This window comes from Aspergillus tubingensis (assembly GCF_013340325.1).
Source record: "Aspergillus tubingensis WU-2223L DNA, scaffold_6, whole genome shotgun sequence".
Taxonomy (NCBI): Eukaryota; Fungi; Ascomycota; class Eurotiomycetes; order Eurotiales; family Aspergillaceae; genus Aspergillus; species Aspergillus tubingensis.
The window spans coordinates 1,875,565-1,887,699 of record NW_023336280.1 but is presented as its reverse complement, the minus strand read 5'-3'; the positions used below and the strand labels follow the sequence as shown (position 1 = coordinate 1,887,699).

General features: G+C 49.8%; 3 protein-coding genes across 3 annotated transcripts; 2 read left to right on the top strand and 1 right to left on the bottom strand.

Moving 5' to 3' along the window:
* Positions 1-2,880: 2,880 nt before the first annotated feature.
* Positions 2,881-6,849, top strand: AtWU_04397 (peroxidase/cytochrome P450 family protein; the record flags this gene model as incomplete). The annotated part of the gene is made up of 13 exons (XM_035499508.1): positions 2,881-3,279; positions 3,344-3,441; positions 3,498-3,739; positions 3,793-3,997; positions 4,056-4,196; positions 4,252-4,342; positions 4,394-4,724; positions 4,774-5,117; positions 5,165-5,652; positions 5,702-6,116; positions 6,168-6,404; positions 6,453-6,732; positions 6,788-6,849. 13 exons carry the CDS (start codon positions 2,881-2,883, stop codon positions 6,847-6,849), a joined length of 3,333 nt encoding a protein of 1,110 aa, XP_035355401.1.
* A 1,513-nt stretch (positions 6,850-8,362) lies between these two features.
* Positions 8,363-8,872, top strand: AtWU_04396 (PHD-finger family protein; the record flags this gene model as incomplete). Its single annotated transcript, XM_035499507.1, has 1 exon — positions 8,363-8,872. One exon carries the CDS (start codon positions 8,363-8,365, stop codon positions 8,870-8,872), a length of 510 nt encoding a protein of 169 aa, XP_035355400.1.
* A 1,594-nt stretch (positions 8,873-10,466) lies between these two features.
* Positions 10,467-11,379, bottom strand: AtWU_04395 (PHD-finger family protein; the record flags this gene model as incomplete). Its single annotated transcript, XM_035499506.1, has 2 exons — positions 10,467-10,942; positions 11,004-11,379. The coding sequence occupies 2 exons, from the start codon at positions 11,377-11,379 to the stop codon at positions 10,467-10,469; spliced, it is 852 nt and encodes a 283-aa protein (XP_035355399.1).
* Between the last annotated feature and the right edge of the window lie 756 nt (positions 11,380-12,135).

Below are 12,135 nucleotides of genomic sequence, written 5' to 3'. Positions count from 1 at the left end.
CCCCGAGTGTAACGATCACTGACTTGGAGCTTAAAGGTCTGAAGGGCTTCGGGAACTTTTGCATATTCTGTGTGCATGCACTACTACAAATGTCAAGTCCAGCCTGCACAATCACAGATAAAGCAATCAGACCTTCAAGTTCGAAAAGCAAGGGGTGGGTTGAAGGGGAAAGAGTGGCTGGCGCAGAAGGTTGATCTTCTCCACCATGGGCAGAAAGGAGAGCATTTGGTGGGGGAGGATTGCGATGAAGGGAGGCAAAGGGGGGCCCGGCAAGAGACAGAAAACAATAGTTCCTGTGTCTGTGATAGACAAAGTTCAGCGCTGCGACAACCAAGCCAGATGTAGGGTCCCCTCATTGTGCAGTCCAAAGGAAGCACTATCGTGAGTAGCTGCAGGGGGAAAAATTCCTGGCCAAACAGGAAGGAGTAAAAATCCACCAAAGCGAGTGCTAGACATTTCTGGGGTCGGCAGAGAGTCATGGGCTGGGATGGGCGACCCACCTGGGACAGCTGCAAAGGCGACTGCCAGCCGTCCTCAGTCCTGAGTCCTCACAGTGCACAGCAAAAGCACTGGGACCAAAGTTTGTCGAGTTCGTCGGGGGAGATACAGTGGGAATAGTGGATAGCCTATCGTGATCAGCTTAGCCCCCTTTGGGCAAGATCGTCCAGCTGCGGGAGGCCTGACCGCCTGAGGTATCTCCCGTCCGGGTGGGGCCTTGACGCCTGGACGGCCTGATGGCTGGAGCCTCCACGAACCATTCGGATGCTCCCGATCGGCTCCCATGGGACTGCACTCTCTTGACTTGACCACCTCCGCCCATCCCTTTTCTCTCAGAACTCGGTCAATTACCTTTCCCAAAACAGTTGTCGGACTTGATAGATAACAAACTTGTTTGCCAAGGGTGACCCAAAATATTTGTTGCTGACGCTCAGCCGATAAAAACTCCTCTCTCTCTGTGTCTCCATCTGCCTCGCTCCAAGTTACCCGGACTGAGTTGGCTGTCAGCCAGCCAGCCACAAGTCTCAGCACTGGCATGTCTTTCCCGGTCGAGACTCACGTTCTCTGGATGTTCCCTTTTTCTCCCTTTTTTCCGTATCGCTAGTTGCTAGCTAATTGTTAGCTGTTCACTGGCTTCCGCTAGGAACTACCACATCAGACTTTCATGGATCAGATCGATCGGGCGGCCTCATGATGAACTTCACCAAATCAGTACGATGTGGAGACCCTACCCATGCAGATCGTCTCATTCCAGTTAGCTGGTCTGATCCACTACCTAGCTCATCCCGCGTAGATGGAAAGTTGCGTGTCAGTCTCTGCACGTTTTTGATTGCTTTTCTACCTGTCATACCTGGGCCTTACTCTTCGATAGAGACAAGAAGCGTGTTCGAAGTTCATGGATGAAAATTGGCCACGATCTCAAGTATGGCGTGTGTTAAAGATTGATGCCACTGACCTGGAAAGTCGACGGCAAGAAGCCACGAACACCTGGGAAAGTTAAATGAGGATGATCCCGTGTTGCGAACGCGTGGGTACCCTAAGGTCTGCTCTTGATTGGACTCCGCTGCAATTCGTGTCGAAATCTTGTCCTTCTTCGACGGACTCCTCACTTTACTGGGATCCCCGCCAATGACCGCAGCCTTTAGAAATATGCGCCTGTGCCGTGCCTATTCCGTACAGGTCTGCCCATCCCCTCCTATCCCATCCATTTGGTGTTACCCTTGCATCCGAGGGGCTGCAGATAGACGAGACCATCCTGCAAACCTCCAATGATCGGTGAGCAGTGTGGGCTGGAGGTGATCCCCTCGGCTCAGATGTCAGGTTTTCTCGCTTGACGCCATTGGCCAGATATTCGAGGGCTAGTTAAGCTGAGATGGGGGCTTGGAGTTCTAGTGGCCCACTCTGCCAACCTGCGGCGCTGCGCTCGGATGGACATGGGAAATTCGCCAATAATTCGGCACTGTCCGGTATTTTGCTCCGACCGCGGACCACTAAATGCCAACCTGCAATTGGCACCTTGGAGCCGAAGTGGAGGTGACCCTTCCCGGTTCCAGTGCTATGGTCCCGTTCGAATCGACATGGTTGCTTGGCATCGTCGACAACTCGCCAAAACAAGTTGTAGCTTCTCTGTGACCTACGGCACTGAGCCAGTGGGATTTCTTCTCCCCCTCTTTGTAAGTATCAAAGGACGGCGACAGTAGACTTCTTTGGTCTCCTACTCAATTGGTCTCGAATGGCGAGGGGATTGCTTTTGCCGCTCGCGTGGCGTCCTGAACCTTGACAACGAGTTCTTGGCCAGTCAATCAACTTCAGGTATCCCTTTAAGTGAAGGAATATGTAGATCATGTACGCATCCCCGCATATGGTTTGTCTCCCGTACCTTGGGTGATATCCAAGACCGACCTTGCACAGCTGAACCACGTTTGTTCCCACCTTGCACACGCCCCCTTTCTTCGGCCAACCCGACTTACTCCACTCTTTCCGGGACAAAGGTTCAGCCATACCCAAGGAGATCGCAGCACATTTTCGCGGGGCTTGATCAAAAGATCAGCAGCATCTTCGATACGGTGCACATGCTAGTGGTGTCGGACAATTACTATTGTCGCTCTTGGGATTCGAGGGCTGGGTCCACAACATGGCGGACACAGTTGATAATTTGTGATTCGACATTGGTTCCAAAGCATGATGACCCCATGCATTGTCTGTTTAAAACCCTATTCTTCCGACGGATCACAGTTCCAGTAGATTGCGATTGATCTTTTCTTCTTCTTCTCTTTCTCCTCCTCCTCCTCCTTCTGGGCCCTCTTTTCTATCCGCCTTTCATACCAATACGCTCTATTTTTTCTTTCTTTGTTTATAAGTTAGCTAAGTTGTATAATCATAATGTTGCGCAGATTCTCATCAACGTTCAAAAAGTCGTCGAAAGGCGATCGCGACTCTAAACCCAGTGGAACGCAGGTGAACGGCCAGAAGCGCCAGTCGAAAGTGCCGGCGCCGCGCAAATCCTCCTCTGATGAGAGTCACAGCGACCATGGAGTCGAAAGCGATGACGGCGTGTCTGTTTTCGAGAAATATGCTCAGGTGTTGCATGCGTCCCGGCGCCCTCTACCGAACCAGACCGGCGATGGCACCTATCTTGAGCAGGAGCATTCGGGGAGCTTGTTCAAGGATCTTCGCGCCTTGGGCTTCAAGGACATTGGTACCCTGAAGGATCTAATCAAAACGAAGGCCAAGGGAGAATACATTGATGACAAGACCATGCTCATGGAGCGTATCATCCAGGTGAGGCGAACAACTTGGAGTTCTACTTTGACTAGCATGGATGCTAATCGACTCTTTCCGACAGCTCGTCAGCAGCCTCCCAGGGAACTCAAAAACCCGCGTCGACCTCACCAACGCCTTTCTGGACGAACTGTGGGGTTCTTTGCCTCACCCTCCACTGTCGTAAGTTGAGGCTTAATATTCTCCCCGAGAACTGCGCTCGCGCTAATACTCGGCAGCTACATGGGAGAGGAATATGCCTACCGCTCAGCAGACGGCTCCAACAACAACCCTACGCTTCCCTGGCTAGGCGCCGCGGGGACGCCTTACGCTCGCTCAATCGCGCCCCTGACTATCCAGCCCGGCGGTTTACCTGATGCCGGTCTTGTCTTTGACTGTCTTTTCGCGCGCGAGAAGTTTACCCCTCACCCTAACAAGGTGTCGAGTCTTTTCTTCGATTGGGCGTCCCTCGTCATTCATGGTTCGCTAGCTCTTTTTACCAACGTCACGGCAGAGCGCTAATCAGAAATATAGACATTTTCCAGACCGATTACACGACCCCTCATGTCAACAAGACTTCAGCCTATCTCGATCTCTCGATCCTGTACGGCGATGATCAGGAAGACCAGAACTTGGTCCGGACTTTCAAGGATGGCAAACTGAAGCCCGATACCTTTTCGGAACAGCGGCTCCAGGCTTTCCCGCCGGCCTGTTCCGTGTTGATGGTTATGCTGAGCAGGTTCGCATTGCATTCGCTTCCTGACATGCTAAAAACTTTCTAACCGGTCACTAAACAGATTCCACAACTGGGTCGTGGAGGAGCTGGCAGCGATTAATGAAAACGGTCGCTTCAACAAGCCCGATCCTCGTCTCGACGAAGAGAGGGCTAAGAAGGCCTGGGAAAAGTATGATAATGATCTTTTCCAGACCGGACGCCTGTATGTCATTTTCCAACTTGCAGTACAGCAAGCACGCATTCCTGACGCTTCATAGGATCACATGCGGCCTGTTCATCAACATCACGCTGTACGATTATTTGCGCACCATCGTCAACCTGAATCGCAGCAACAGCACATGGTGCCTGGTAAGTGAACACAGATGGTAAAGAAACGAGGAGCAAGCTAACCAGCAACAGGACCCTAGGGTTCAGATGGAAGGCACTAAGAGTACCCCGTCGGGTCTCGGTAACCAGTGCTCTGTCGAATTCAACCTCGCATACCGCTGGCATTCTGCTATTAGTGCCAACGATGAGAAGTGGACTGAAGAGATCTACGAAGAGCTGATGGGCAAGCCTGCCTCGGAGGTCTCCATGCGTGAGCTTCTCTTCGGGCTTAAGAAATACGAGCAAGAGATCCCGAAGGACCCGTCCAAGCGCACATTTGCCGGTCTGAAGCGACAGGAAGATGGGACATTCAAGGACGAAGACCTCGTTAGAATTTTGTCCAATGCGATTGAGGATGTTGCCAGTGAGTGTAACTCTTACAAACAGAATAGCCAATTTACTTACCATTGCAGGCTCTTTCGGTGCACGGAACGTGCCCAAGGTCCTGAAATCCGTGGAAATCCTTGGTATTGAGCAGGGTCGCAAGTGGAACGTCGGCTCTCTGAACGAATTCCGCAAGTTCTTCGACCTTAAGCCATACGAAAAGTTCGAGGACATCAACTCTGACCCGGAGGTCGCTGACGCTTTGCGACACCTGTATGAGCACCCAGACTATGTGGAGCTCTACCCTGGTATTGTCGCCGAGGAAGCGAAGGAGCCCATGATCCCCGGTGTTGGTATTGCACCTACCTACACTATCTCCCGCGCGGTTCTTTCCGATGCCGTGGCTCTCGTCCGTGGTGACAGGTACTATACTGTGAGTCAACCCAGCATGCCTACAAGAATCGCTATTAATATGTCTAGATCGATTACAACCCTCGTAACCTCACGAACTGGGGATACAATGAGGTCCGCTATGACCTTAACATCAATCAGGGATGTGTGTTCTACAAGCTCGCGATGCGGGCCTTCCCTAACTACTTCAAGCCTGACTCCATCTACGCGCACTACCCAATGACCATCCCCTCCGAGAACAGGAACATCATGAAGAACCTCGGTCGCGAGTCCCACTATTCGTATGACAGACCCCGCTACACGGAGCCTGTTCCAAACCTGTTGTCCTACTCCAACGCGCAATTAGTCTTGAACAGCCAGAAAGACTTCACTGTGCCCTGGGGTGGACTCAGCTCGATCCATGCCGGAAAGGGGGGCGCCGACTTCTGGAGCAAGTCATTCGACAATGAGCAGTGGAGAAATAGCGTCAAGGAATTCTACGAGGACGCCACCCTAAAGCTACTCAATGAGAAGTCTTGCAAGCTTGCTGGTAACAAGCAGGTTGACATTGCAAGGGAGTAAGTCGTCTAAACCGACGTAAGATAGTGACTATGCTAACGAGATCAGTGTCGGAAACCTCGTGCCTGTGCATTTCGTCTCCAAGGTCTTCTCGCTGCCACTGAAGACGAAGAGCAATCCTCGCGGCATCTTTACCGAACACGAAATGTTCATGATCATGGCGGTGGTCTTCAATTCCACCTTCTTTGATGTTGATCCTACCAAGTCCTTCCCGCTCCAGCATGCAGCCCGCGCGGTTTCCCAGGAGCTGGGTAAGGTTGTGGAAGCCCATGTCAAGTCCATCAACCACCCTGGCTTCCTTCACGGCATCATCGATAGCTTCCGCGACGATCACAATGCCCTGAAGGACTATGGAGATCAGCTGATCAAGCGCCTCTTGGAGAGTGGCCTGGGAGTCTCCGATGTGACTTGGGGCCAGATCTTGCCGGCCGCTGTTGAGATGGTCCACACCCAATCTCAAATGGTAGGCCTCCTATGCAGCATGTTATTATGTGCAACACTGACATTGGAATAGTTCACCCAAATAATCCACTTCTACCTTACCGAGGGCCAGCAGTATCTCCCGGAGATCAACCGCCTGGCCAATGAGAACACTGCGGAAGCTAATGACAGGCTCACCCGCTTTTGCCTGGAGGCTGTCCGCCTGAACGGCAACCTGGGCATTTACCGCGAGGCTCAGAACAACATCAACGTGTCTGATGAAACCGGCCAATACAGCGTCAAGGCTGGTGACAAGGTGTTTGTCGGCTCGGTACGTATCACCCAGTCTTGAAGCACGATCATCGCTAATACCACATAGGCGAAGGCAAACCGTGACCCTCAGGCCTTCCCATCACCCGACGAGGTTCGCCTTGACCGCCCTCTTGACTCCTACCTTCACTATGGCCTTGGCCCTCAGAGTGGCCTGGGTAAGGATGCCACCCTGGCTGCGGTGACTGCCATGGTGCGGGTTGTCGTCCGTCTGGACACTCTCCGTCCTGCTCCTGGCGCTCAAGGAAAGTTGAAGAAGATTCCCCAGGAAGCTGGGTTCTCTGTATACATGCGGGAGGACCATGGCAGCTACTCCCCGTTCCCGACTAGTGAGTTTGCCTTTGCTATTTGTGCATGAAATCTTGCTAACCTGGATTACTACAGCCTACAAAGTACACTATAACGGCGATGTGCCGGCGCCCAAGCGACAGGTCACGACTGCTTGAGATGATTGAAGATCTAAAACTTGTTGGGTCAAGTTGGTAAATGTGTTTTTTTATAGTTCATGTTTGAGATATCCTTGTTTGTTTGATCAGAATGCTGTATTTTCGCAATGTATGCTAGTGCTTTAAATATACCAGCAAGAGCTTTTCTGTGCATCACAGATGTGTTGCGAATTAACTAGAAAGGTAATTCCATAACTGCTTAACGCTATTAAATCTAGCGCCAGTGCACAACAATTCCTACCTTCTTTCCAATGGCCTTTGACATCCCTTCGGGTGTAATATAAACATTATGAAGAAACATACCAAGCAGTGATCATGTCCAATCGCTTCAACGCACTAAGCGCCAGCGCTCAAGAATAGCCGAATATTCCACCCGCCCATTAAAAAGACATGGGTACTATGGGCACACGACCCTCTGAACCCTGCACCTAATTTTCCTTCTACATCTCACCTGATTGGAGGGTTTGGACATAGCGGCTCGTGCCGTCCGGTGAAAGCCAAAAAAAGAATTGTGAGACTGGCGGGAACCAGGACAGAACCAGGATCATGGACCCTGTGTGTGTGAATAGCGAATGGAAGACAAGCACAAGGAAGTGTCCTCTTGTGACTTGCCATTTATTGCGTAATTTATTGGGAGGGAACAGAAATCAGCCTTACAAGGTAAGAAGTGTTCACTCTGTAATGTGTCTACCTAAACTGTCCTTCAAAGAGTTCAGTCTGTTGCCTATTGCAATAAAGTTTCGTATTAGTTAATTCTATTTAATTCATCTGTGAAGGTTTCCTTTGCTTTTTCTTTTCTTTTCTTTTCGAAGCATCCACACCTAATGGTTCATTACAAACCACCCACCGCACATGAACCACCAGTGTTTCCAAATGTTCCACTTTAAACCCACGAAAATAGCTTAACGTCCAGGGTCTAGTTTGATCCGGTCTCACCCACGGAAAATACACCAATTAACTAACGAGAATTCAAGGTAACCGCCTCAGCTCAGGGGAAACGCCCGGCGCTACTTACTAGGTAGCCTGGAACTTCCGAATCTAATCTAGTAACGTCGTAGCGCTAGAACCCGGTCCAGTACTCCATTTATTAGGCGCTGTTTGATGGGCGGCGATCGCCCCTCTTGGTCCTGTCCTGTCCTACATAACAGTAGTAGAAGTAGTAGTGGTTAGTAGGCTGTGTCGCATCCTAGTCTAGTCATTTTCGTGCCTTTTCTGTCTGACTGGCTGATCCCGGTCCAGAAAAAAAGCATTGACAACTTATTTATCGGGGCGGGTGTCTTTTTCTTGTCTTGTCTTTCTTGGTGTTGTTCATTTCCGAATGATAATCTCATCCACTTTCACTCTCACATCCACTTCTGTCTGGCTTTGATCAAGACAAGCTTCTCACCTGTTTATCATTTTTTGCTTGGTTTTACACCACACACATACACACACACCTTGGCTATCATTATCGTCACGATTATCATTACCCCAACTCCAAAATATCCTCCAAGCCAATAAAGCATAATACAAAATGGTAGCCATCACCGCCCGCGACCGACCCAAAACCGACTACGAGCGATGGCTAGAACTCCAAGGCAACTCCGATGACGACCACGCATCTGGCAGCGATGAAAAAAAATACCATCCTCCAGGGCCTTTACCTGTTCCAGAACATGGTGGTCAAGATGCACATGCAAAAGCAGACGATGACAATAAGCATAAATACACCCCTCACGGCACATTTCTCCATCATGGGTATCATCATGAACGGCCTGGTGCGTCAGCCGACAACAACATCAACAATCATCCACATCATGCATTACTACCACATCATCGCTTGGATGGACCCTTTCCTGGAAGCTACGGAGGCGTTGCGATGAAGTTGGCGCTGCTGGTACTGGTGGTATTGGTGATACTGCGTGCGGTGCGGTTTGTTCGAGGCCGACGACAGCAGCCTATTCGGTTACAGTTACAGAGTCCGAGGACGGTGCAGGGTGGGTTTGGAGGGAGGGAGGATGGGGGGAAGAGGAATCTGGTTTGAGTATTTGAGGGGGTAGTTCTTGGATATTGGATGTTGATATTATTCTTGGTTTCTGTTACTGGTGTTGAAGGAGTTGGAGGATGTTCTGTTCTGTATACAACTTGCTTATTGTACTATCATTTATGTATGTATGCTTTGACATCCTGTCCCTCATAATAAGCTCAGAAGAATGAATGCTACATGAGAAACAAAATCCACCTGTCATTAACTCCATACATCAAGTTAACAGTCAAGCCACCCCAACTCAACTCAGGATCGGATCCTACTTCATAAGCCTAAGCCTTAACCAAGCCCACCCCAAGCCGACGGGAGCGACAGCAGCCACTCCGCTCAGCACCGACCTCAATCCTCCCTGCTGGTTGGCCCACCCTTCATGTTCCCCGTTGGGGCTGCTATCAGCTAGTTTCTGTCTCTCTAATCTCTATCGAGTAAGTAGACTCTGAACTTGGAATGGATCTGCAAAGGGGCCCACTCAATATCAAAGTATCGGTTCGATTGGATGTTTGGGGCGCTTGTGATATTGTACTAAGCTGGGTAGTTGAGAAAGGGCTGGCAAGAAATTATTAGGGATAGAATAGCATTGTAAAAGTCGCTAACACTAAGTCTGAAAAAGCAGGAGGATAATCAAGTGGACGAGTTACTACTAACTAAACTGAAATGAGTAGTGGTACCGGCGGGGCGAGATACTTAGTTTTCGACCGGCTATAATTAGGGGGAGGAGGGATGAGGGCATATCCGTTAGTTTTAGTTACTGTTCCTGGTCGGGTGTTGCCGTTTTTGTTCGGAGGTTTATTTGGTATCCGATGCTGTATGATACTGCTAATATGTATTTACTAGAAATACTTGTTTGTTAACTGTGACTTAACAGCGACGATATAAGAGCTATACTATTACTCTGGTAATCGTCCACAAAGTCGAGGCTGGAATACTAACAACGTTCGGGTCTCGGCTACAGGTCGATCGTAATCTCCCCGAAGTGTCGCTCTAATCCCCGAGCCATGAAATGAGGTCCTGGCGCAGCATTGAGTGGAGACTACTAGTTAACAGCTGCATGGGCTACCAACCACTAACTGTGTATAGAAGTAACGCTGGATATAGCCAGGACACCGTTCACCTGCTATCTCATAGTCACAGACCCTGCGTTGTTTTCAGCATCCCAGCCATCACTTTCAATTGAATTAACGTCATCACCACCTTCATACATTGAATGCTTTAGATTACATAGTAAGAGCATATATCTCAGAGCTTTTCAAGATGTTGACGTTTACACACTGTATCATGATCTCAAAAAAAATCCTTTGCCCGATGGCCGCTATTAACCGCCGTACTTGGACAGCATGATCTGGGCCGCCTCTAAAGTGTGATGGAGTGTGCACTAGCCATTACTAATTTTTGTCTGCTAAGAATACATACTTATCGCAAATCTAAGCTTAGTCCAGTGCTTCAGGATTTGTATTCAGAGATGCTAGATACGGAAAGTGACATGTCTTCTACGCACTTGGTAGGATTAGGAAAATCATCATGCTTGGTTCAAAGGTTGTCACAAGCAAAAGTATGCAATATATACAATAAGTGATTCCACTCATCAACATAATCATATCCTCCCCCCATCCACACCCCCCGCCAATTCAAAAACAGGCGGCCTCGACCCCAACTCATAAACAGGAGGTCGAGAACCTAACTCATAAACCGGCGGAGCAGACACTAACTCAGCAACAGATGGAGCGGCCGCATCTCCCTGCAGCTCCCTCGGATGATTGTTCTTGGTTCGATGGCCTATGTATGTCGAAGGCATATCATCATCATCCGCATGTCTCCGTGCGGCCTGTAACCTTCTCGAGATCATAAACCAGATGATGAATATAATGAGCGCTAAGCCGGCGACACCACCGACTACTCCGCCTGCGATGGCGCCAGTGTTCGTTTTGCTTTCTGTATTTGAAGATGCATTTGTCGTAGGTTGCGCAGTCGCCGATGATATTATCGACGACGATAGACTACTAGTATCTGCTGTCGATGTAGACGAAGATGCACCTGACGTCACCGTAGCAGACGTAGTAGCAGATGTAGCTACTCCCAATTAGTCTCAATCCATCAAGTTAAGCAGCAGCAGGAAAGATCAAAAACGTACACGAACTCGTCGTCGAAACCGGCGACAACAAACTAAACTCCGACCCCAACGTAGAAACATCATCCGTACAGCCCACGAACCCATTCGACACCCTCGCAAACGCATCCAGCCCTCTCGAACAACAGAAGTAATCATTCTCATAATACAAAAGGGCCGAGGTATTCCCGCAATGCGGATCCAGTTTGAGAATGTTGCCACATGCTGCGGCAGAGTGACAGCAGTTCCCGGGGGCGCAGGTGGCGCCCTTGGGACAGCATTCGCGGTAGGGACCCCAGGTTGAACCGCAGTCGTTTTCAGTGTCGTAGCAGGTGCCGTTACGGCGGACGGGGTAGCCGAATGGAGGGGCGAGGTCGTTGCTGTTGCTGTCGTTGGACATTGTGATGTTGCTGTTGCTCTTTGCTAGGGGAGGCAGACGGCAGGTGATGTAGGGGTAGGGGCAGTCTGGGGAGGGGAAACAGACTGGGATAATTGATTGAGTTTCATGGAGGGTAATGATCGTTTTTGAAAAAGATGGAGATGGCTTGTTTTTAGAGCATGGTTCTTTAGTGTTCCCTCTTGGGTGGCTCGGCGGCTAATGGTCTGCTAGCTCTGGTGTTTCGTGTCTTGTGTTTGGTCTGGGGGCCATATCTGCTACGCCGTTCGAGTTGTGCGGAGTTGTTAAGCGCCCACTTCTGGTATGACCAATGACTCGTTATCATGGCTTCGGGCGAGTGAAAAGAAGTGCTCGGACTTAGATGCTGCTAGGATTGGCGCGCACAAGAGCAAATACTGAGCTGGGTAAGGCTGCATTCGGGACATCGTGCACTGTGCGAGTCAAGGCGGGGTGGATGGAGCAGCGTAGCCATTTACTTCCCTTCAATTAGAACGTAGTAGTAGCAAGGCAGATTGCTGGGGCATCATACCGACGAGTGCTTCATGATCCTTGTTAGTGTGTGGACTAGACGAGTAGTCACATTGCTAGACTCCACCACCTGTTAACGTGCTAACTCCCGGCCGCGCCGACCACCCATGTTATGCCATACAAAACTGGTCTTTTGCGAGCCGAGTATCAAGTCTAAAGATAATAGAGATAATGAATAATTTTGAGGGTTTTTTTTTTTTTTTTTTTTTTCTTTCTTTTTGCATTTCTAAA